The sequence below is a fragment of the Mastigoproctus giganteus genome, chromosome 5 (assembly GCF_048544385.1).
Source record: "Mastigoproctus giganteus isolate SK-2022 chromosome 5, ASM4854438v1, whole genome shotgun sequence".
Classification (NCBI taxonomy): domain Eukaryota; kingdom Metazoa; phylum Arthropoda; class Arachnida; order Uropygi; family Thelyphonidae; genus Mastigoproctus; species Mastigoproctus giganteus.
In genome coordinates this window covers 68,139,152-68,166,187 of record NC_143579.1, presented here as the reverse complement: position 1 = coordinate 68,166,187, position 27,036 = coordinate 68,139,152, and the positions used below count along the sequence as shown (strand labels likewise).

Sequence of the window (27,036 nt, the reverse complement as noted above, 5' to 3'; positions counted from 1 at the left end):
GACACTGTAATTTGCAAAATTTAAGCCTTTCTTCAAAAGAGCAAGCCTCTGTTCCATTCACTAATCTTGTTGCCCTTCTCTGTACTCGTTTACCAGCTCTACATCCTTCTTAAAATGAGGCCTCCAGACCTGTATATAGCACTCAAGGTGTGGCCTGTCCATTCCCTTATATAACGGGATAATCGCCTCCTTATCCCAGCTAGAAAAATTCCTGTATATCATTGACAAGACACTATGAGCTACTCTTGAAGACCATCTGCATTGCTCAGAAAACTTCATATCTACCTGCACAATTACCCCCAGGTCCTTTTCGTTCTCTACCACTGTCAGTGTAGTACCACAGAGTTGATACGTTACTCTGGGGTTGCTGCTTCCCATATGTAGTACTTTACATTTGTCAATGTTAAACTTCATTTGCCACCTCTCAGCCCATCTGCTTAACTTTTCTAGATCCTGTTGCAGCAGCGTACTGTCATTAGTGTCCTTAACAACCCTGCCAACCTTCGTATCATCTGCAAACTTGGACATTAAGCTTGATATACCATCATCAATATCATTTATAAATACAGAAAACAACAATGGACCCAATACTGAACCCTGAGGGACTCCACTAATAATATTAGTCCACGATGAGCAGTGTCCATTGATTACCACTCTGTCTTCTCCCACTCAACCATCCCTTTATCTACAGTAGCAATTTGCCTCCAATGCCACGCTGCTCCAATTTGTGCAGCAGTCTTCCATGTGCAACAGTATCAAAAGCCTTTCTAAGATCCAAGTATATGATATCAAAATTATTCCCTGCCCCCAGTTACTTTGTGACCACATAGTATCCAATCAAATTGGTCAGGCAAGACTTTCCCTTAACCAAACCGTGCTCTGTCTGAGCTATAACTGAAGTCTTGTCTAGATGATCCTGCAGTGCTTCTTTAACCGTTGCGTCCATTAATTTTCCTGGAACAGAAGTTAAACTAACAGGTCTATAATTACTTGTGTTGCCCTTTGATCCTCCTTTGTGAATTGGGGTCACATTTGCACATCTCCAGTCCATGGGTACCTCCCCTGAGTCCAAAGAAGCTCTCATAATTATTGCTAAGGGTTTGCTTACTTCTTTTTGCTGCCTCCTTTAATATAACTGGATAGATCCCATCCACCCATGGGCCTTTTTTATGTTTGTCTTGAACAGTTTCTCCTCCACTTTCCTTTCAGTTATTACAAAATCATCCAGCTCACTGCCAGAGTTTAACTCACCTCTGGCATTACCCTCCCTGAATAACTCCTCATGGGTGAATGTAGATACAAAATACTCTTTTAGTTTGTTAGCCACCTGAGCAGGATCATCAACAGTTGAACCATCAATATCCAGTGGACCAATCTGATTCATCCCTTTCCTTCTAGAGTTTACATAAGTAAAGAACTCTTTGTTGTTTTTCTTTGCATCCTTTGCCAAGGATTTCTCATAATCTGCCTTTGCCTGCCTAATCTCCTTTGTGACTTGGTTACAGACCAGCTTATATCTATCATAGGCTTCCATGTCACCCATTAATTTATATGTATCCCATGCATTTTTCTTTTCTGCCACATGTCTCATTAGTTCATCTAACATCCATTTAGGCCTAAACCTTGAACAATATTTCTTAGTTGGTATGTAGAGCCTAGTAGCTTCCAAGATAAATTCTTTGAATGCTTCCCATTTTGAATTTGCTGTTGGTAACATCATCAGTTGGTCCCACCGTGTAGAATTTAAATACTGTCTCAGACCACCGTAGTCACCTTTATGAAAGCAAAAACCCCTCCATTTACCCCTAATGGTAGTTACCTCTTTGAGTAAATCCCACTTCAGCACACTGTGATCACTGCCACCTAGTGGTTCCTTTATCTGCAGATTCTTAATGCATGAAGAATCACTACTGATAATCAGATCAAGAATATTACTCCCTCTAGTTGCCTCCCGAACATGCTGATGTAGAAAACAATCCTCTAATAAATCCACAAAAGCCTTGCTAGTGTGTGAGTGACCAACCCACAAATTCCATTCAATATCTGGGAAATTAAAATCCCCCATTATAAGACTCTGATTTACTGGTCCATTCTATTTCCCTGTACATTTCCTTATTATACTCATCTGAGTCATTAGGCCTATAACACACTCCTCTCAATTTTGTTCTCCCAATGCTTATGTCACACCAAACTGACTCGACACTGCACTGTCCAGCGATGTCGACTGGCTTCACTTCCCTGGATTTTAAGTGTTTCTTAACTAATAGCATAACCCCTCCTTCCTTCCTATCCTGTCTATTCTTTCTGTAGATGTTGTGCTCCCTAAATTCCAGTTCTGCATTCCTTATCTGTGTGACACCACGTCTCTGATATCCCAACAATATCTGCCTTTGATGTTCTGAGCAATACCTCAAATTTATCAAATTTATTTACCAAACTCCAAGCATTGGTGTACATGCAAGTACATGCAATACTTAGCTACCCTAACACAACCAATGTGTTTACTTGTACCACAATGACTCCCAGCAGTCTCTGAAATACACTGCATCTTGTTTTCTAGGCTGCTGCTCAGACTTGTGTAAGTGCCATAGTTCACCTGCAGTTGCTTTGATTTGCATAACGACTCGCTGGTCATAATGTTTTGGCTCATCAGTGTATACATATATTTTGCTTAACTAAGTAGTCTAATCAATTTTATAGGTTACACTAAGATCAGTGGTTCTCAACCTTTTTTTGCTCATGGTCGACTTCTGAGTTTCGTTCACCTCTGTGTGCGCCGCCGCAGCCAGGTGGGAAGGAGCAGCAGCGCGTAGCACACGCTTCTTGATTAGACTGGGGTTCGAGCCCGTCACCACCAAATACAGAGGATGCGGAAAGGTTAGGGAATGACCACCGCATATCCCGGAGCAATATGGCCTTAGTTGCTAATGCTCCTAAAAACCAAATAAGAAATTCACCTCTGTGACCCCACCCCTCATATTGTTTAATTATAATAAATGCAATACTTAAAATAAATATGTGCTTTATCAACTGCACTTTTTATTTTTAATGTGTATTATTTTTTATAATATAAGGAATATTTATAATAAAATTTTTACTCATACAATATTGTTTATTCACAGTATGCAATTATGCTCCTAACAAAAAATATTACGGTCATATCATTGTCCCTTAGTTTAGTGAGAATCTTGAGGAACTCACTAATTTCTTTTTTATATTAGTAATAATTTTATTTTAGAAGTGGGCTTTTCGTGGCCCACTTAACAGTTTCCACGGCTCCCGTTGAGAACCACTGCACTAAGATGGTCTTACAATAAATACAAGCATAATTTATGTGAGTTTCTGTGTTCATTTCCACATTAAGAACAAAATGAGATGGGTTCTGATCCCATCTTGATTCAGATCTCATCAGAGATTGGAAAATGGACATTGTCCTTTATATAGAAAAAGTAAATACATTGTTTTTACTTTTTTTTTTTTAATCTTTTTTATAGGCATATTTTGAATTCACAAGAGTTTGTGTTCAAGCTTTATGTTGTAAAGGCCAAGTATGACTAATAGCTATGCAGCTCATTTATGTAAAATAGATTATGAAATTATTATATGTTTATATATAATATTCCTTTCAAATATTTTTAAATTATTGCTGCATAATTTAAGTGCTTTTTTTGAATCTGGAGCTATGTGGCATAAATTTACATAATTTATTTTTAATAAATTTGTTTATAAAAAAGAAACTTTTATAAGTCTTTCAAAATTTAAGTAATTACAGTGTGTAAACGTCACACCAATTTTTGGCTTGCTTGAATATTTCTTAAACTTCACAAATTACAAAGACAGTTATTATAAATAAGAATTTAATAATGAAGAAATAAAAAGTTACTTTTGTTTTATGCAGCAGACAGTAGTGGATATCTAATTAAATTCATTTTCTTTCATTATAATTTAAATCAAAATATTAATGGAATATCTATATTTTGGCAGTTTTCATTTTATAATCTAAATAGCCTGTAATCTGTTTGTACAGTATTATAATATAGAATATTAACTGTATTCCATTGTGATTTTTTTTTTTTTTTTGTCCTTTTTTTTTTTTTTTTTTTTTTTTTGTCCTTTTTTTTTTTTTATCAGGAGATTAATTACTGTTCTGTATTTCTAATGTCTGCATAATGATAAACAGCTAATGTTATTTTATGTATAGGTAACCATAAAGAAGGACGTTGAATCAGAAAGTTCTGATGACGACGACGACGATGATGATTCGTCAGATGATGAGGATGAGGGATCTGGTAAGTCAGGAAATGAAGATGATTCTGGTTCAGGAAGTGATGAATCTGGATCTGGCTCTGGTTCTGAAGAGTCAGGAAGTGATGACGACGATGATGATGATGAAGATGATTCCGATGACGAAAATGATGACGACGACGATAATGAGGAACAAAAGGTAAGGTTCTAAATACAAATCAGTTGTTCTGTCACTTACTGTTTGGGTGATCTAATTCACAGTTCCCAGCTTGCAAAATTTAAAAAAAAACAATATTAATGAATTTCAGAAGTGATGAAATCAATATTATAAAATGTAGATTCTTGATTTCTGCAACCGTAAAATTCTGTGATCGTAATATTGCACTTGGAAGTTTTAGAAATTTTGGTGAATATACACAAGGTGGCAAATGAAATCCCTCTCCATTCGGTATTCTCAGTAACCCCTGATAATATGGAAATTTTAGTGGCAAGTTTATGGGGGAAATATCTCGATTTTTTTTTTTTTTCCCATGTGACGATCAGTAAGTTAATTTGCAGCATACACTCTCTAACTATGAAAGGCAGCACAAAAAAGTAACTTGCAAAGTTGGAGACATCACTTTTTAGTAGAAATCTACAGTTTGGCCACTCCTGCAATATTGGGATCATTTGCAGCTGCTCACATGAACAAACCAAAATGCAGGCTGCACAAACTCAGAAGATGGACTTGGAAAGGAAACTATGGCATGTTCAAAAGCAGATTTGCATCAGTTGTACACCGAAATGCTAATGCTGTTAGTATGTCACATAGCAGCAGAACAACATATGTGATACCTCTGCCATTTTCACATAATAACATTTATCGTGAAAATCAAGACTTACTGCACATTGCCAGTTTATGAAAAACTGGCAAATAAAAGGTATACTTAAATGATAGAATACAGAAAACTCAAAATCAGTCAGCCACAGTACAGACTTTGGTTCATGTAGCAATATAATAGAAAACTGTATTCAATCCTCAGGCATCTTACAGATGCACTAGAAGTTCAGCATATCCAGTTCACTGCCATCCAAAAGGGCCTTTGACAATGCAGTGAGTTTTCCACTTTCTATTCATCTGTAGAGATTGGGGTTCAGAACCCATTGGAGATTAGAAGAATTCTTAAGGACTCTTCAGTCAAGAATACAGCTAACTGATCTGATGCAGAGGATTGTTTTTCCTCATGAGTTATTGAAGTTGTTTTTTAGCTTGGCCTGTGAGCACACACTTGTATAGGTATAATGCACAAGTCATGTGATAGCAAAGCTTATAAAATGGAAATGGCCAAGTGGAGGTTTTTGTCACTCTAATGGGCCAAAAACCTGCAAACTATTAAAACAAACTGTCTCAAGTTTGTCATACCAATGTGAATAGTCCTCCTGCTGAAATCTAGTGTATCAAACAGCTTGGTGACCTTTTCCACTGTATACCTATCACTCCTCTACTTTGTAACACTCTGGATTTCCAGGATTTCTCTGTGGATATGGACATTAGTTACCATTCTACACACACACACACACACACACACACACACACGCGCGCGCGCGCAAGATGTGGCTATTAAATAATGAGACTGCACACTGCCATTACACACTAAGTGCCACCCGTGAAACAAGGCCTCAGCAGTTGACCTTGAACCTTTCCCTAGGTTGCTTGCCAAGTGACATTCCAACATACTTAAATTTGTTTTGTAGCAAAACAGGTTTTCATTACCTTGCATTTTTGCAGTTTGACAAAAAAAATGAGAGAAGAATTGAACAACAAATCAACCTCGAAATTTTAACAACATTTAAAAAAAAAAAAACACCAACTGAAAATTATGAGTCAAGTTTATGGGGAAGGTACTATATTAAGAGAGAGCTCACGTGCTTGAATGGCATTAAAGATATTTAGGAGGAGGAGAGAATGTGGAAGACAATGAACAACTAAGCTCTCTGGTACCTGGGTAAGCTGATGAAAATGTGGACCAGGTAAGGACTGTTTCTTTGTCCATATTAGAAGTGACCATTGTTTAAGCATTAGAATAGTTGCATCAGAACTCTATATGGACAAAGAAACAGTTAGACAGATTTTTAACTGAAAATTTAAGCATGAGAAAATGCACGGGCATGTGTGTGTGCGTGCGTGCGCGCCAGCCAAGCTGGTGCCAAAAATTTTGAATGAAGACAAAGAAAGAGAAGACTAAAGTTTGTTAGGTTGTGTTTTGAAAAAAAATGAAGAACCAAACTTTGAGTACTGTAATTGCTTGCGATGAAAGTTGGCTGTTCCAGTATGACCCAGAAACTAAAAGACAGTCAAGGCAGTGGAAGACAAAACAATCCCCCAAACCAAAATCAAAAATGAAAACTATGCTTCTTGTTTTCTTCAATATTAAAGGAATTATTATGGCTGAATACGTCCCACTAAATCAGACTGTCAATCAAACATGCTACATTGAAGTTCTGACAAGACAGCATGAAAAAACCTGAATTCAGGTTTCTATCCTTCCACAATCCAGGTTCAACAGTTTCTGACCAAAAAACAAATCTCTGTGTGTGAACCGTACTCATGAGATCCTATCCCCTTCTGACTTTTTTCTCTTCCATAAACTGAAACGTATACTTAAGGGAACCTGTTTTCACGTCATTGAAAACTTTCAGAAATGTTTCTGTGCTTCAAAGAAACGTATGGAACAGTGTGTGCAAGCCCAAGGCAATTATTTTGAAGGGGATAACTTGTCAGGTACAAAATATTTCATTATATTTATTTTATTGCATCCGTCTCTTTTTTTTAATAGCCACACCTCGTACGTGCATGTGCGTGTGTAAGTTGGAAGATCACATTCTTTTGTTGAAATTGAAAAAAATAATTGCATGATGGGAAGGGTATATGCATGTTGCATCAAATTTAGCATTAGTAGAGGCATGTGATGCAAGAAAGCAAGCTTATACAGCATCAGCCAAAGGGGGGGGGACCTTCCCATTTCACCCACCCATTCGCTCCAAATGTTTGTCTAGTTCTGCTTGAATTTATTTAAGCTGTCAACTTCTACAATGACAAATGAAAGTTTGTTCCAGCAATCAGCACACTCTGGCTAAAGGCAAATTTCTGCGCATCTATTCTACAACTGTTTCTTCAATTTGAATTTGTGTCCCCTCAGGCGATTCATCTGGGCAAGAGTAAGAATCCCATCAGCATTGAGCTTGCTCAAACCATTCAAAGCCCTTATACACCTCAATCAGATCACCTCACAGGTGCCTAGTCTCCAGACACTGTATTTGCAAAACTTTAGCTCTTACGAAGAAAGGGCTGGTTGCTCGTACTCATTCCAGCAGCTCTACATCCTTGCTAAAATGTGGCCTCTAGACCTGTATACAGTACTCAAGGTGTGGCTGGACCATATACAAGGGGATAATCACCTCCCTATTCCTGCTGGAAAAATTCCTGTATATCATTGACAACACAACACCATGAGCTACTCTTGCAAACTGTCTGCACTGCTCAGAAAAACTTCTTATCTGACTGCACAATTACCCCAGGTCCTTTTCATTCTCTACCACCCTGAGTGTAGTACCACACAGTTACTCTGGGGTTACTGCTACCCATATGCAGTACTTGACATTTGTCATTGTAAACTTCAGTTGCCTCTTCTCAACCCATCTGCTCAATGTACTAGGTCCTCTTGCAGTAGCATACTGTCATTAACAACCCTGCCAACCTTCATATCATCTGCAAACTTAGACATTAAGCCTGATATATACGAGGGTGGTTCAATAAAGAATCGCCCTCACCTACTTCCACATATCGCAGAGTCATGATATTTTGTGTTTAGCATCATACACATCTCTGTACTAAAGGTGCAAAATTCAGCCCTGTGTCTTAATTTGTTTTTCTTCTTAACAGAGCTGAATGTGTGATGAAGTAGCATCATGGATAAAGTTGAAGCCAGAGCTGTAATCTGATATCTGTTCTTGAAGGGGAAATCTAAAAAAAATCCATGAAGAGATGACTGCTGTATATAAAGATGAAGCCCTATTCTATGGCATCGTGAAGCACTGGCAAAGGCAGTTTAGGTGTGGTCAGACATCAGTAGAATCTGAGCGAATTCCAGGTCATCTCCATTCAGCCATCAATGAAGCACAATCAGAAAAGTGGAGTCATTAATCATGGAAGATGGCCAGATATCTGTGTGTGAATTGTCCCAGGAGGTGAAGATTAATGTGAGCTCTGTTGAAACATTCCTTCATGACCAACTCCATTTACCGAAATTGAGTGCAAGATTGATTCCCCGATTATTGACTGGTTTCCAGAAAGCTGATCGACAAGTGAAATCACAAGAGTTGTTAGCCCTGTGCCAAAAAAATGAGGAAGACTTTTTCTCTCGTCTAATCACTCAGAATGAAAGTTAGATACACCATTTTGACCCTGAAAGTAAAAAGCCGTCATTGTGCCCCCTCCCCCAAGAAGGCAAGAGTCCAAGCGTCAGCAGAAAAGGTCTTGCTGACTGTTTTTGGATGAGAAAGGTGTAATAATGACTGATTACCTGCCGAAAGGTAGAACAATTACAGGTGCCTATTATGCTAACTTAACTTACTCATAAATTTACAAAAGAAAATCAAAACATGTAGGCATGGCATGCTATCCAAAGGTGTGAGAATGCTTCAAGACAATGCCCCAGTTCACACTTCTGAAATTGCACTTATGGTTATGAAATACTGCCCCATCCAACCTACTCACCCGATCTTGCACCATTGGACGTCTTCTTGTTTCCTTCCCTCAAATCATTTCTTCGGGGGACCCACTTCCCTGACGACGAGACACTCATTTCTGCAACAGAGTCATGGTTCAAAGACACCTCATCGCCTCTACAAAAACCGCATCCGTAGCCTCATCCATTGATGGGAAAAATGTGTAAATCTGCAAGGTGGCTACGTAGAAAAAAAGACTAAAACCTGTGCCAAGGATCAACAGGCTAGCACTCTACAGTTAGGTCAGGGCGAATCTTTATTGAACCACCCTCTTACCTTCATCAGTATCATTAATAAATACAAAAAACAACAATGTGCCCAACACTGAACCCTGGGGGGGGGGATTCCACTAATTAGTCCACGAAGAGCAGCATCCATTGGCCCCGGGTGCCAAGCGTTATAGTGATCAAGCGATTTTCAGAGTGATTCATAGAGCGTTTACTCAGAGCCACAGTTCTTCTTTAGTTTAAAAAGTTTTTTACATTCTCTTCAATTAATAACTTAGTCTTACGAATTGTAAGCAAGTTTTAAGAAAGGAAATCCACCTTTCTTTTTTTTCCTCTTTAAACTAACGTATTAACCCTTATACCGCTTGGTCACTCTAGCGGCACTGCTCCTGCCTCCCCGTGGCGGGGCCGGTAACCTGGGAGAAGAAATCCACTCTCCCAGGGCTGAAAGGAGCAAAGATGGAAAACAGTTCATTTCCACCTTTAGAGCCATCGAGCTCAAGACAAGCAAATGACAATGAAAATGACTATTCCCAACCAAAGAGATTGAAAACAACACCTAAAGAGGAGATACCAGCCTTCCTCATCTTGCACTCTCTATCAGATCAGCCTCTGAGCAAATTATCACCTTTTCTAGTGCAGAAATGCATTGAGTCTGCTGCTGGTTCACCTAAATCAGTAAGGCGACTTCAGTCAGGTGATCTTCTAATAGAAACTACTCAACCTCAACATTCTGTGAAACTATTAAAGCTCACAACATTTGGAGGACACCAAATAAAAGCTACTCCCCATGCCACTTTAAACTCTTCTAAGGGAGTAATAACAGAATGGGACTTATTACTTGTATCAGAAGAGGAAATTGTCCAAGAATTACACGATCAAAAAGTCATCCAAGCAAGGAGAATCATGACCCGAAAAGACGGTACACTCGTTCCAACAAGAAGCATAATTCTGACCTTTAGCACTCCTAACTTACCAACATCAGTGAAAGCCGGCTACCTGCATTGCCGTGTCCATCCATACATTCCGAATCCCATCAGGTGCTACAAATGCCAAAAATATGGATACTCCCAGACTACATGTCGAGGTGAGGCAGTATGTCTGATCTGCGGATCAAAAGATCATAACCAATCTGATTGTGCCATTACCATTCCGCACTGCCCAAATTGTAAGGGTAACCACCCAGCTTTCTCAAAGACATGTGAATTATGGAAGCAAGGAAAACAAATTCAAAAATACAAAGTAGAGAACAAAGTGACATACTCAGAGGCAAGAAGACAGATAATCAAAACAGAGACAAAGCGAACATATGTCACAGCAGCTCAACCCTCACAGTCTGTAGGGATCCAAACTGAAGTAACAATTCCTCCGAATGTATCAATTTCTAACTGGGCACGTTCGTTGCTTTCTAGTGCAAAACAGTGTCCTACACAAAAAACAAGTGAGCAGTCAAGTAATACCCCAATCACCATACCAACGGATGTTTCCTCAGCAATAAAACCAAAAGAAACAGAAACCACGAAACCGCAAACATCCACCACCGGAATGGACATCGACGAACATCATGATTCAGAAGATACCTTTTTAGAATTACATGCAACTGATGAGATAGATGTGACCCGACCCGTCTTTCCTAGGAAAGACAAAGCAAAAATTGATCGATACAAGCAAGCTGCAACTAAAAAACAGTCAGAGCCGAGAACAACACAAAAAATCACATAATGGAAAAAATACTTCAGTGGAATTGCAGAGGATTTTGGAATGCAAAAGATGATTTGCAGGATCTAATCGATCGGTATGAACCAGCTGGCATAGCCTTACAGGAAACTCTTCTAAATTCACGAGTGTGTCCTTCCATCAAAAATTATAACATCTTTAGACGAGATAGGAGTATTGATACGCCAGCTCATGGAGGGGTGGCTATTCTTGTCAGAAATAACATTCCATCCAAACATGTTTCCCTTCAGACTCCTTTTGAAGTAGTGGCAGTGCGATTTGAAATTGGTATCACCATTACAATAGCTTCTATATATCTCCCTCCTAATTTTGCTTTCTCCTCAGATGATTTAGAAAAGCTAGTAGATCAGCTGCCATCTCCTTTCTGCTTACTGGGAGACTTTAATGCTCATCATCCTCTATGGGGATCTCCAAAAATTGACAAAAGGGGTAAAATAATAGAATCGCTGCTTGATGCTCATAACCTTACTCTTTTAAACACTGGTGCACCCACCTATGTCCATTTTTCTACAGGATCCATGACAGCAATAGACCTCTCTATCTGCTCTCCCTCCATTTATGCCAATATGGGGTGGTCAGTCCTTGATAACCCGCTAAACAGTGATCACCTGCCGATTCTCTGCGCCGACCGGGCTAGCCGAGTGGGTAAAGTACCTGCCCGGCAACCCAAAGGTCGCGGGTTCGATTCCCGCCTCGGGCTTGGATCAAAGTACTGCAAAAAACCTTGGGAGGTACAATATGGCCACAGAAGCCGATGTGCCAACAACTACCAAATCAAATAAAAAAAAAAGCCGATTCTATGCAATATTCAAACACAAGTAAACTTGTCTCCATTACAGCGATTCACTTGGAAATTCCGTAAGGCAAACTGGCATAAATATTCCTCCCTAATCCGGTTTGATGATGAGATAGTCCAGTCTCAGTCCATAGATAGTGTCACCGATTATATAACGAATCAAATATTACAAGCTGCAAATTCTGCAATACCTAAATATTTACCTGGAAAACGCAAACAGAGTCATTACTGGTGGAATCAGGAATGCACACATGCTAAACGGACAAAAAATAGAGCTTGGAATTTGTTTAGAAAATTCCCAACAACTGCTAACTTTATTAACTTTAAAAGATTCAAGGCCAAATTCCGCCAAACAAGAAGAAAAGCAAAGAAAGACGCCTGGATAAGTTTTGCTTCCACCATAAACAAGGACACGGACAACAGGCTCATTTGGAAAAAAATTCAAGCACTTAATGGCAAATTTGTGCAGTCTCCAGCCTAAATCCTGAACTGGAAAGGGCAGGAATTGTCCGCTCCAACAGCAATAGCAAATGCATTAGCTGAGTCTTTTGCCAGTATATCAGCAGTGTCCACATACAGCCAAACTTTCCAAGAAATTAAGGCATCTGCAGAAAAACATAAAATCAATTTTTATACTAAGGCATCTCAACCGTACAATCAGCCATTCACGTTAAAGGAACTGTTTGAGGTTCTAAACAAAACATCAAGTACTGCTGCTGGCCTGGATGGAGTATGCTATATAATGTTAAAAAAGTTAAGTAATAAAGCAATAATTTCCCTATTAAGATTCTACAATCGAATTTATTTAGAAAATACTTATCCGCACTCATGGCGTCACTCAATTGTACTGGCCTTTCCGAAGCCAGGTAAGGATCATACCATACCGAATAATTACAGGCCGATATCGCTGACTAGCTGTTTAGGCAAAGTCTTAGAAAAAATGGTGCACAGGCGGCTAACGTGGTTTCTGGAAACAAACAATCTGCTAAACCAAAACCAGTATGGTTTTCGGAAAAATCACTCAACTTTAGATGTGATGATAAAAGCAGAAGCAAACATCCGCACCGCTTTCATCAGGAGACAACATCTGGTTATGCTCAATCTCGATATTGAGAAAGCGTTTGATACCACTTGGAGATATGGTATCCTTCAGGATCTTCGTTCCTTTGGTCTGAGGTGGGAGTTACCCCAATTTATACAAAACTTCCTACACTACAGAACGTTTCAGGTCAGATATAGAAACAGTATGTCCAAATCATTTGAACAAGAAGAGGGTGTACCGCAGGGCTCCATCCTGAGCGCAACACTATTCGCAATAAGAATTACAAATATAACATAAGACATCCCAAAAACAGTTGAATCATACATGTTTGCTGATGACCTGATTATCTCTTGTCAGTCACAAACCATGATTTCAATTGAAAGGCAACTCCAAATGTCCATAGACAGAATAAAATTGTGGGTGCAACGGAATGGCTATTCATTAGCAGAAAATAAATCAACTGCAATTCATTTCTGTAAAATACGAAAATTGCATCCAGATCCTGAAATATACTTAAATAACAATCTAATTCCTCTTACCAACAATTTTCGTTCATTGGGTTTATACCTTGACAGTAAGCTTAACTTTTCCAATCACATAGCCTACCTTAGAACGGCCTGTCAAAAGAAATTAAACATCCTAAGAGCTGTGTCATCTAACTCCTGGGATGTTGATAGACACTCCCTCACACATCTTTATAAAAGTTTTATCCGATCCCGCTTAGATTACGGGTCACCTGTCTATGACTCTGCAAGAAACAATTCCTTGTTACGTCTGACTACTGTTCAACATAGTGCCCTAAGGATAGCCACAGGAGCCTTCAGAATGTCTCCAGTATATTGACGCAAATGAACCGCCGTTACACCTTAGACGAAAATCCTTACTATGTAGCTATGCTGCAAAAATAAAAAGTATTCCATCTCATCCTTGCTGGGAATACCTGTTTGACCCTCAGAATGAAATGCTCTATCGTAACAAACCTAATGAAAACTGCCCTGCGGGTATTAGATTGCAAGAACTGATGCACAGTTGGAATATTAACTTCCAACATATCCTTGAAGACGTAGATCCTCCTGAACATCCCTGGTCTCATTACTCACATCTTTGTGATAATTTCTTTCTGAAATGGAGAAAAGGATCCCTGCCAAACAACAACTTCCAGCAGCTACATAAAGCCCACGCCTTAGAAAACGCAGAGAAATGTCATGTATATACAGACGGCTCCAAAACAGATGAAGCTGTAGGTGCTGCAGCAATTTCTGCTGCTTTTTCAATAGCTGTGTCTCTTCCTACAGAATGTAGTATCTATACCGCAGAACTGTATGCAATAAAATTAGCTCTAGATAACATAACCAAACAGCAAATCAGAAAAGCTCTTATATGCACCGACTCCTTAAGTGCCGTCACTGCCATTCAATCTACTTATTTTTCCCAACATCCCATTCTGAAACAGATACGTTCTCAATTATACGAATATCAAACATCCAAACAGTTGGTTACCTTCTGCTGGATCCCTGGGCATGTCGGCATCCCAGGTAATGAAAGTGCAGATCGTGCTGCCAAACATCCTACCAATGGATCATTCTATCATCTGAAAGTTCCACACATTGATTATAAATCAACTATTAAAACAGCATGTAGACGTCAATGGACTAATCTGTGGCAAACACAAGTAAATAATAAACTATTTCAGATTATAAAAGAACCTCAGTTGTGGACTTCTAGTTTCAGGAAAAGCAGACGTGAAGAAGTGATTTTGGCAAGACTCCGTATTGGGCACTCATACACAACTCATTTATTCTTGCTTATGGGAGAAAACCCACCTCAATGTCCATTCTGTCAGACACAGCTAACAATCAAACATATTCTAATAGAATGCCCTAATTATTCAAGTAACCGGAAATCCAGTTTTTGTTCTGCATCCAATCTGCTGGAACCTTCAAATTTACTACATGTACTTGGAAATAATGCTAATTTTGAAGCACTTTTTAGATACTTGAAAAGCATAAATATTTATAATCGCCTCTGATAACCATTATATTAATAACTCAGTCATAAGTTAATAATGAAAAGGCACAATATGGCCCTTGTGCCAAAAAACCCAACAACAACAACAGCAGCATCCATTGATTACCATTCTCTGTCTTCTCCCACTCAACCATCCGTTTATCCTTAGCAGCATTTTGCCCTTAATGCCGTACTGCTCCAATTTGCTCAGTAGTCTTCCATGTGTAACAGTATCAAAAGCTTTCCTAAGATCCAAGTATATGATATCGAAGTTATTTTTTGCATCCAGTTCCTTTGTGACCATATCATAGTATCCAATCAAATTGGTCAGGCAAGACTTCCCCTTAACAAACCCACGTTGTGTCTGAACTATAACCAAAGTGTCTAGATATCCTGCAGTGCTTCTTTAACCAGTGCCTCCATTAATTTCCCCAGAACAGAAGTTAAACTAACAGGTCTGTAATAACTTGTCGTCCTTTGACCCTCCTTTGTGAATTGGGGTCACATTTGCTTATCTCCCTTCCATGGGTATCTTCCCTGAGTCCAAGGAAAGTCTCATAATTATGGCTAATGGTTTGCTTACTTCCTTTGCTGCCTCCTTTAATATAACTGGATAAATCCCATCCACCCCAGGTGCCTTTTTTATGTTTATCTTCAACAATTTCTTCTCCACTTTGCTCTTAGTTATTAAAAAATCATTGAACTCACTACCAAAGTTTAATACACCTCTGGTTTCCCATCCCCAAATAACTCCTCATGTGTAAATGTAGATGCAAAATACTCATTCAGTTTGTTAGCTACCTGAGCATGATCGTCAATTAGGTAACAAGGAAAATGAGTGCAAATTCCGGTGAGAATTTCTTTGGTTACTGGCAGTTTCTTTAAATGTTAAATGCTTTGTACAATCTGTGTTTAAACTATTGAGTTCATTTATTCATTGATAGGCATGCAGTAATGTAATGTGTGTAGATAGCATGAAGTGTATTGCTGTTAATTGAACACCGGGTGATTAAATATTATATGATGTCTCTTAGAGTGAGAAATATTAAACAACTTAATATGGAAAATTCATTCCCCACCCTGCCATCTATATTTGTCAGTGCAGACAAAGGGTTGAAATAGGTGAATTGCTACCAGAAATGTTTTCATATTTGATGAACACAGACTTTCTGCTTAACCAATGTCAACAGCAAAATGTCAGTAGAAGTAGGCCAAGATAACGATGTGGCTTCATTTCTTGAGAAATTCTAGAGAGGGGAGGGGGGGTTGTTATCACAAATTTAAATAACAAAGACAAGTATCTGTTAGCAGTCTTTAATGAATATCCATATTTTCCTTACAGAATACAGCTAAATAATGGTCAGAAAGTTTATTTTGATGTAGGGCGCTGAAGAATGTTCTTGGTATAATGTACTTTATTTCAAAGATAAGTGCATTGGAAGAAAAATTGTACTACCTGTTGCTGTAATGAATTAACAAGATTTTAAAGAAATAATGCACTGCAGTAAATTTGAGGAAGAAGCTTATAACAGAAGAACCCCTTCTTTCCATAAGTTCCTTACAGAATACAATTAAAAATTAGAAAGTTTATTTCCATGTAACAATGAGATCAATCTTACTCTAAATAAAAAGCACTGTTCCAATGGAGAAGTATAATTGCTATTTATTTAAAATGTATGCCATTAAATTACCAATTCAAAATTTTACTCTTTTTTGTGGGGGGGGCGGGGTCTCATCAGTGGGTAAGTAGGCACTCTGAAGACCTGAACAGTCTAGTTACGAGATAGATAGGAGAGGCATATTTTCACATTGGCACATGAAACAAGACCGTAGGGAGGGGACATAAGTGTAAATTTTGACTCCTGTCATGTTCATCTTTGGTCAGCATGTTGATCATTGGAATAAATTTCCTCCCACAGTAGTTGAGGTAGTGTCTGATAGGGTTCAAGGGGAAATTAGATTGTTACATTTTAGAAATGGGCAAATTGTGCCCATTTGGGATAGACTCTGGGTTCCTTTATTTCTTTTTCTTTTTTTTCTTTTCTTTTTTTTTTTTTATTTCCTTATGCAGAATGAGCTCACTTCCTTGTAGTATCATTTCATCATCATGAATTTGATCTGTCTTAGGTCTTTTAAGATCTGTTCCATGTAGCTCTTTAAGGTGGTCTTGATCTCACCATTGTTGTCTCGGTCGGTCCACATCTCCCTTTCCTGTAGGTTTGTAGTTAAATGGTATTTTTGGTTCATTCTTTCTATGTGACTGATCCATTTTTTCTGATACCATTTTATGTCCTCTACTATTAATTTCTCATGAATATCTGAACTTCTTTGATGTTCTAGCCTTGTGAAGCCTACTAATGGTCTTAAAAATTTCATTTGTGCTGGTTCTAGTTTTTGTATATCTTTCTAATTTATTACCCGAGTCTCACAACTGTAAAGGAGGGCTGCTTTTGAAGTAATGTTGTGCAATTGTAATTTTTTTTTCAGTTGTCATTTGTTTTCTTCAGTGGCATTTAATCGTTCCATTCATTTTATTATGTTTTTTTGTAGTTTAGTGCAGATGTCATTTCCTTCATTTGATGTTAAATTTCCCAAATAGATGAAATCAGGTATCTGTTCTTATATTTTGTCATCAATACCAAATTTGACTCTTTGTATGTTTTTCCCACATAATCCCATTGATTTTGTTTTTGTGGTGGATATCATGTCATGCTTTGTCTATTTTATTCAGCTCATTAACTGTTATCTGTAGTTCATTTTTCAATTTTGCAATTATAACTTCAAGGGTTTAGTGTCAGACATTAACTACAAAATCATTTTATAGTAAATGTTTTTATAATTAACCAAAAAAAAGTAAATTTTAACCAAGTAAAAGAAAATTTATTTACTGATGTAATATAGTTCCCCCAGAACTTTACCATTACCTTGTTTTCTATTATATTATTATACCGTGAATACTAAATTGAGAGATAATCTTAATCGAACTCAATGATGTGGTTACAAAGGAACTGGATGCAAAAAATAATTTTGATATCATATATTTGGATTTCAGGAAAGCTTTTGACGCTGTTGTGCATAGAAGACTACTGTACAAATTGGAGCAGAATGGTATTAAGGGTAAGATGCTACAATGGATAAAAGGATGGTTGAGTGGGAGAAGACAGAGAGTGGTAATCAATGGGTGTTGCTCTTCGTGGACTAATGTTATTAGTGAAGTCCCACAGGGTTCGGTGTTGGGTCCTCTGTTGTTCTGTATATTTATCAATGATATTGATGAAGGTATATCAGGCTTAGTGTCGAAGTTTGCAGATGATACAAAGATTGGCAGTGTGCTACTGCAACAGGATCTAGATAATTTGGGCAGATGGGCTAAGAAGTGGCAACTGAAGTTTAACCTTGACAAATGCAAAGTACTGCATATGGGTAGAAGTAACCCCAGAGAAACGTACCAACTGTGTGATATTACACAAGGTGGTAGAAAATGAAAAAGCCCTGGAGTAATTGTGCAGTCAGATATGAAGTTTTCTGAGCAATGCAGACAGGCTGCTAGGGCAGGTCATGGGGTTTTGTCAATGATATATAGGAATTTTGCTAGCAGGGAAAAGGAGGTGATTGTCCCCCTGTATAAGGCAATGGTCAGGCTTGAGTACTGTGTACAGGTCTGGAGGCCTCATTTTAGGAAGGATGTCGATTTGCTTGAGTGTGTACAGAGAAGGGCAACAAGATTGGCGAGGGGAATGAAGGGATCCTCTTACCAAGAAGCCTAAGTTCTACAAATTGCAGTGGCTGGAGACTAGGCACCTGTGCGGAGATCTGATTGAGGTGTATAAGGCCTTGAATGGGTTGAGCACATGCTGAATTCTGATGGGATCCTTCCACTTGTTCAGATTACGAACCTAAGAAGGCATAAATTCAAATTAAGAAAAGACAGATGTAGAATAGATGTGCGGAAATTTGCCTTTAGCCAGTGGGTGGTTAATTGCTGGAACAAACTTCCATCTGTCATGGAAGCTGATAGGTTGAATAAATTTAAGGAGGAACTGGACAGGCATTTGGAGGGAATGGTGTTTTTTTTTTTTTTTTTGGCTGATGCTGCATAAGTTCATACACTTGCTTTCCTGCATCGCATGCCACTACTACTCTCAGGGTGTTTCACATCTGCACTTACTCTAAAATATAAATTGAGCCATAACCCCAGTAAGTACAATGGCTGTCACTGTATCTAAGAAAAATTGTTAACAATATTCATAAGAGTATTTTAATTTGGATTTGTGCCCTTGATTAACAGTGAAACAATGCCATGAAACCTTTGAAGATGAAAGAACACATTGAACGGATTCATCCCAAGAAAAACAAAGGTCTTAAATTTTTTTAAAGAGCCGAAGGAAGAATTCATAAATTGGCCAAATTTAAATAAAATATCTGCTCATGCTGATAATGAAGGAGGGCTGAAGGCATCATTCAATATCACTCTTTTAATATCAAAGAAAGGAAAAGCGTATACCATTGAGGAGATTAAAATGCCTGCCATTAAGTGCGAATACAGTGCAATGATGCATTGATGAGATGGCCAATGATGTGGAGAAAACCTTGGTGTAGGAGCTTCAAAATTGCAAATTAACCATCCATCTTGATGAGTCAAATATTCTGATTGCCTATGTGAGGTATTATAGCCAAAGCCAAAATTGTATTGTTGAAAAATTTTTATTTGCCAGGTATATGAAAGTTGATAGAAAAGGTGAGATAATTTCACGTTTGGAAGAGTACTTTAAGAAAAACAGTGTTTCCCTCAGCAATATAACTGCGGTGGCTACTGATGGTGCACCAGCAATGGTTGGCCATTACAGAGGATTTGCCGCCCTTCTCAAAGAAAAGGTTCCGGAAATATGTACTATACATTGTGTGTTACACAGACGTACTATACATTGTGTGTTACACAGATGCCATCTTGTAGCAGAGAAACTGTGGTAATTATGATAAATGGGCCTAGAGTACTGGTGTCCATGGTTAAAAGAATATTAACGTATTTATCCAGTAAATCATATATTTATTTAACTATAAATTCATAGATGCACACAATCATTGTAAACGTTGTGGCCATAATGAGAGCATATATTATCAATAAATGTGTATATCGATTATATATTATAGATAAATGTATTTAACTATGTATTTCATGGATCTTCATTGGCATGCAGAGATTCTCAGTATTTCTCAAACTTAAAACATTTGGAAGGAGGAGGGAAAAAACTTTCAGATAATCATTTAGAGATATACATAAAGCAGCTTGAAAAATTAAGGGAAGACTTTAAAATACGTTTCAAGGACCTGTAAGGAATGAATGTATCTGATTGGATTATTACACCGTTTGATATAAATATCGAAAATGCAGTTGAACCAGGTTACTTAACATTGAAAAAATTCATTGATGTGTATGTTGATATAGAAGCTAAATCTTTATTTAATGATAAAAATATCAGTCATTATTGTAAAAATATAAACATTACAATGAAATATCCCAAACTTTCTGCAGCCATTGAGCCATTATTACTTGCTTAAAAATGGCTCAATGAACACTTACATGGTCGAAGCCAGTTTTAGTCACATAGATGGCATTTTAACAAAAGAGAGGAACCGATTAAACTTGGAAGAGCGTGGTGAATTAAAATTAAAACTCTCAAATTTTATCAACCATCAACCACATCCTTCGCATTAATGATGTTCAATAAATATTTTTAATATGTTTTATTTTTAGAGGAATTCATAAAAAATGGACTTCAAAAGTAAATTTTTAAATTAAAATAGTAAAAAATATTTTAAATATTTTAATTTTAATTTTAATTTTAGAGCTTCATTAAATTTTTCCCACATTTTTCGATATAAATTAAGAAACACATCCTCTTCATTTTGATTAAACTCAGAAACAGTCCTTAATATATTGTTATTTTTATTATTTTTTTTATTAAATGATTGGGGTTCGATGAAGTATTAAGGTTTTCATTAAGGGGTCGCAACTCCAAAAAGTTTGGGAACCCCTGGTCTACACCAAATTCCATCCTGATATCGTGGCGGAATTCTTTGGTAATCCAGAGTAGTTGCATAGAGCTTGACGTCATCGATGTACATTAGGTTGGTGGCGCCTCCGTAGCCAGGTGGGAAGGAGCAGCAGCGAGTAGCACACGCTTCTTGATTAGACCGGGGTTCGAGCCCGTCACCACCAAATACGAAGAATGCGGAAAGGTCAGGAAATGACCACCGCATATCCCCGGAGCAATATGGCCTTAGTTGCTAATGCTCCTAAAAACCAAATAACAACAACAACAACAATTAGGTTGGTGAAGATATACAACCTTTTCCTTCCTTCTTTGAGGTTATATCGATACTTGCTGTTGAGTATGGTGGATAGCAGGTTGAGTGCTAGACAGAACCACAGTGGGCCCAGGGCATTGCCCTGAAAAATTCCTGTCCTGATGGGGTTTGGTCTGGTGGCGATTTTCTCGACCTTAATGGTGGTACTCCGTTTTGCCATTGTTGCTTCTAAGAAGTTTTTGACTGTCAGATTGACTTCAGCATCTCTATTAGCCAGCTATGAGGCACAGAGTCGAAGGCCTTGCGGTAATCAATAGGTTGTGCACAGGTTGCAGCACTTCTTGTAGGCTTGCTCTATAACTGCAGCATCAATGAATAATTGCTTCTGGCATCCTTTCTGCTGTTCAGTCATTATGTTCTGGCTCTCCAGTGGTCTGATATATTGGTTGTGCAGCTAGTCGCAGCTAATCCCAGTAGCATCCGGCATCCCTACCCCTTCTCTTTCAACCTATGAACGGTACTGCTGGTAGTAATACTAATACTAACTAATGCCACTACTAATACTAATATATAATAGAATACTGTAGTATAATACTAACACTAGGTGGTAGATGATTCTCATCAACCAGTGCAATACCACCACATTGCTTATTTGGAGGCTTAAAGTGGTGAAACCTATGTTTAGTCACCAGAGAAAAGTTTCTGTCCCCTCCCTCCCCATTTCCTTCAACCCATGCACAGAACTAAGTACTATAGGTTTTGTTATCTTTTGTGTTTGTGAGTTTCATAAAAAAAAGGGGGGGCTCTTGTACCAGTAGTTGTGGACATTATCTATTCCTGGGGTTTGCCAGTTGTGGGAGTTCCTGATCAACTGTCTTACTTCCCTCCCAAATCTCTCACTCTCTCATATCTTGTACTTCCTTGGTTTTCTTTTGTTCTAGTTCTATCCAGGGTGCTCAGCTGTTATGTCTTATGTTGATATAGAAACTAAATGTTGCTCCAGAACTCCTAGATCGACTTCTGCTCAGGTGGTGCATTTCCTTCTTCTCCAAGACTCCTGTAGAAGACTCTTTGGTTCTCATTGAAGATTCGGTTGTTTATTTTCCTTTGAGAGCTCTCTTTGTAACAACTGATCCATCATGCCCCATTATTATTATTATTAGTAGTAGTATTAGCCACTGCCATATGGTGCAAAGAAGCCTAAGGGTTTTGCTGCACCAGCCAAAAAAAATTTGAGTTATCTTGAGAGAGAACAAGTCAGAAGTAGAAGGGAATCACCAAGAAAGAAAACGATGATATCCAGTTCAGGACCCTGGAAAAATGTATTTGTGATTTTAAGTTTATTAAAAATGCAGAAGTCTGTTAAACATCCATTATTGTTGGCCACGGGGTTTGCTTTCTGATCCTATTCATTTTTGTTAGTTTTGTCTATGATCTCTTGTAATTCATCATAAAATTCTACAGTTTCATCAATGTTGCCTTCTACTGGCATAGATGCCAATGATTGTTATTACATATGATAGGATTTTTAGTCTTAATTTAAACGTTCTGGGTGATATCCAAGAGTAAAATAATACTTTGTTTTTCCATTCTTTTTTTTATTATAACTGCAACTCCTCCCGCATTTCATTTGGTACACCTGAGTATATCATTATGAAATTACCTATTTCTTTAGATCCTTTATTCTTTTTTGTTTCAGTAATGACTGCTATATCAAGATTTATTTCTATTTTCTAATTCCATGATTCATCCAATATATGATTTATTCCCCTGTTCTAGGTTGCTACTGTAATGTTCTTAATCATAGTCCTGTATCCATTGCCCAGGTTGTTATCCTTGATGAGATCCATCCAGTTTTTACTTCTGACCTTATTTTGAGTATTTGGAATGTCCCCCAGATAGGTTAACAGTCTTTCGTGGGGTAAGTCTAGTGGTGGGGCTGCTACCTTATGTCCTCTAGACAGGCTTGAGTCACAGAATTTCCTCTGTATGTGATGGGAACAGTTATACTGCTGTGACTCAGTTGCGGGCCAAGTTTGTAGAAACAAGTTGTTCAACATGAGAAGGTGAAGTTGGCATTTGGGCAGGGGCATTTCGGAGGTTATGGAATGCACATCACCACTCCTTGAACACCTGTAATATAATTTTACCTGATTAATCCTAATACTCACATACAGTATGGAAGCTGCATGATGATGGAGGCAGGTAAGATAAACTCAGTTGAATTTATGGCTAAAACCTCATGTTATGAAAACTTTAATGTCACCAGACCAAATTATTAAGTGTCAGAAGTTTGCTCATTGGTACATACAGTTTAAAGCTACATTGGGATGACCAAAAAATTGAAAATAAGGATGTTTTCAATTTTTTGTACTTGTGCTCCAATTTTGTGGGGGAGGGGTGTATGCACAATATGTCCCAGTTTTCCAAAATTTTAAATTTAATTACTTATCCAGTCATTTCTATTTGCACAAATTTATTTTTAGACACTAACTCGATCTACCAAATATGTAAATTCACCAAGGACTGATTCCAAGAAAATAAGAATGAGCAGATATTTCCCTTCCTTCCTTCTCTGTTATATATAAGTAGTCTTAGTGGTGCATATTTTGCCTGCACCCACTTGCAGGCTAAAAGACTGAATTTCATACACCAGAAATGTACATAGAATTACTTTGGAGCCCAGGTAAAATTTTAGTTTTACAACCTCTAATACATTGGACAGTCTGCATTGCACTTTCCATTGATCTCACACAAGGGTTCATTGTTGTTTTCATTTCTAATTCATCAAACTCTTTAATTTGAAGAATTTTGTTCTTTAGAAGATGCAACATATAGCAAGTTACTGGCACATTCAAAAACTCTGTATTTAAGTGTTATACCAAGTGATCAATTGAGTTTTAAAAATTTTCCAAGTATTGAAGACTTTTTTTTTTTTTTTGCAGAAGAAAAAGCACCAAAATTTGTTGAGTCACCATTAAATAAATAAAGCTTACTTCCATGTTATGCATAGCGTGCTTAGTGTATTCAATAAGTGTGCTTCGTATACCAGTAGTTGTGAGCATTATCTATTCCTGTGGTTCACCATTTGTAGGAGTTCCTGATCGACTGTCTTACTTATTCCGCCCAGTTCTCCCACTCTCTCATATCTTGTACTTCCTTGGTTTTCTTCTGTTCTAGTTCTATCCAGGGGGCTCAGCTGTTATGTCTTACTTCACTGCTCCATTATTATTATACATCAGGAATGTGTAGATCTTGTTTTCACTCTAATTCCAAATCTGTTTTCAGTTTTTATTAGCACACCTAGTTTTTGTGGTAAGACCAATTACATGAATTCCATAGCCTAGTGGTCTGGAGCGGGTGTGAAATAGCACGCTCTTTGAGTAGACCAGGGTTTAAGCCCCTGACTGCTAAATAAGGTCGATCTACCAATCCTATACTGGACCAGCATGGCAGATTATGGTGCATTTCCCCCAATGTGAATTGTTGAGGAGGCTTCCATCCTAGATTGATAATGTCTGCCGTTTACCTTTTACATGAATTCAATAAAACTAATTATATCTCTCACATACCTATATTCAGCCACTCTACATGAATATAATTATTATTTATTTACTATTATTACTTATGCATTAATGTTTATATAATTGTTTGAATATATCTATCTTTGTTGTTTTGTAATTTAATTATTTGATTAGAAATTGTTTCAGGTAAGACCAAATGAATTTCTGAAATGCATTCGACATCCTTGAACGTGTAAAAATCACCACACCAAATTCTGATACTGTGTAGCTTTTCCTACCGGAATCACAACATACAATCACAACGGATATTCAGAAAACTTACTGGTTATATTTTGGCTGTCTTGTAGGTTATTAGAATAAGGCTTGGGCACCACACATTATTTGTACTGCTTTATTTGAATGGATTACCTGATTGGTTGAACATAAGGAAAAGATCAATGCCGTTTGCCTCACCCATAATATGGAAGGTGCCAAAATACCATGGTGGTGATTGCTACTTTGTAATGTGAATATAACTGAATTCTCAGTGAAGAATAAGCAGAGGATTGTTTATGAAAACCTGATGGCGCACTATGGCCATAGTTGCCGATGTGCCTAATAAATCCCTAAACAAATGAACAACAAACAATGAAAACCTGATTCAGTGATCAGACCAATCCCATGACAGAAATGCCAGTTCCGGTGCCTCCATTCTCAGTAAAAAGACATCAGAGTCAGAGCTATTTACTGAAGGTGAGTTGAATGACAGTATTAGGGATTTAGCCATCTCCAAAGAAAAAGCCAGCTTCTTGCCTCAAGATTAATACATAAACGCGTGGGTGAAAACAACATCAAAGTATTTCAGTATCAAAAAAGAAATCAAGTTTTGGCAACTTTGTTTACATTAAACAGTCTGCTCTGCTATTGTCATGATATTATTGGAGTTTTTAGGGAAAAATTATCATCAGTAGAGGTTACATTTGAATATCACTTCCTCATCAACTGCTCACACTGAAGTTTGAAAGCTGTTCTCTCACATAATCTCTTACCAGTTGCGTCTACAAAATATTGTTTCCTTTGCCTATGGGACATCCATTACATCAGACGTGACTGGCCCCAAAGAGGCACCTGTGAGTCAAGAATGATTAGTGTGCAGTATGTTCCATTAGTAGATCAAGTTGTTGTTATTTGGTTTTTAGGAGCTTTAGCAACTAAGGCCATGTTGCGCCGGGAATATGTGGTGGGCATTCTCCTGACCTTTCCACATCCTCTGTATTTGGTGGTGACGGGCTCGAACCCCGGTCTAATCAAGAAGCATGTGCTATGCACTGCTTCTCCTTCCCACCTGGCTACGGAGGTGCCCAGTAGATCAAGTGAAGATCCGCCTCACCACATTAAACTTGACCTAATGAAGAATTTTGTAGAAGCAGTGGGTAAGGTGAATTTGGTAGGATTTGATTACTTAAGTGAGAAAAAGTGAAAGAAAACGAAAGTGAAAGAGGGAATATTTGTAGTGCCTCAATTCAGCAATATTCTGCAGGACAAAAGCTTTCAAAAATGCCTCAGAACTGAAAGTGTGGCAGGCATTCAAATGGGTTTGTGGATATGTTTTGGGTAACCACAGGTCTTCTACTTGCAAAATTCGAGTTCAGAAACTTCTGAATACATAAAGAAATGAGATCTCATATGTTACTGAAACTTCATTTCTTATACTCATATTTTGATTCTTTCCTGAAAATCTTGGTATCGTAAGTGACAAGCAGGAAGAATAATTCCATAAAGATATTGGGAAATCATCCACACATTTTTAGATTGTACGTATATTTTTTATAGTGGTGTACTGGCTATGTATATGAAGTATATTGGGTTTACACTTTACTGTAATTGTAACCAGTCTCATATGTTTTCTAATAAATTATCTGAAATTTTATTGATATTATCAGCAGGTGTATTATGGAAAAAGACTACACATACTACAAAAACCTGTGAACATATTTGAAATCATCATGAAATATTGGTTTCAGCAAGTGTATTTACATCTTTGATGGGGGAGGGGGGAGCTTTGTATTTTTGACCAGTGCAATACCAACAATAGTAATAAAATAAACTTTTATTCTTGCAAAAATAAACTTTTTTTACTAGTAACACTACTAGTAAGTGTAACTTATTAGTAGTGTTATTAGTAAATGCTGCACTAATTAGTAGTGCAATACTGCATTACTAATTAGTAGTGCAGCACAAGGTAGCTTCTCACGATAGCCTTAAAATGTAGAGATCAGCACCCTTTCATAAGGCTTTCTTTCTTTACCTATGCCATAGAACATCGATGCAAATCCTACTATAGTTATAATTGGTAAACTGAAAACACTCAGAACAGACTGGTTCTGAGTGTTTTCAGTTTAA

At 37.7% G+C, this 27,036-nt stretch overlaps 1 protein-coding gene across 2 annotated transcripts in view; it reads left to right on the top strand.

The window, feature by feature from the left end:
* LOC150085466 (nucleolar transcription factor 1-A-like) overlaps positions 1–27,036 on the top strand; it is a 451,866-nt gene that overhangs the window by 357,819 nt on the left and 67,011 nt on the right. For both annotated transcript variants that reach the window (XM_090374048.1, XM_090374049.1), the window contains exon 16: positions 4,202–4,444. In XM_090374048.1, coding sequence (XP_090230174.1) covers positions 4,202–4,444 — 243 coding nt within the window. The remainder of the gene's footprint in view (positions 1–4,201; positions 4,445–27,036) is intronic.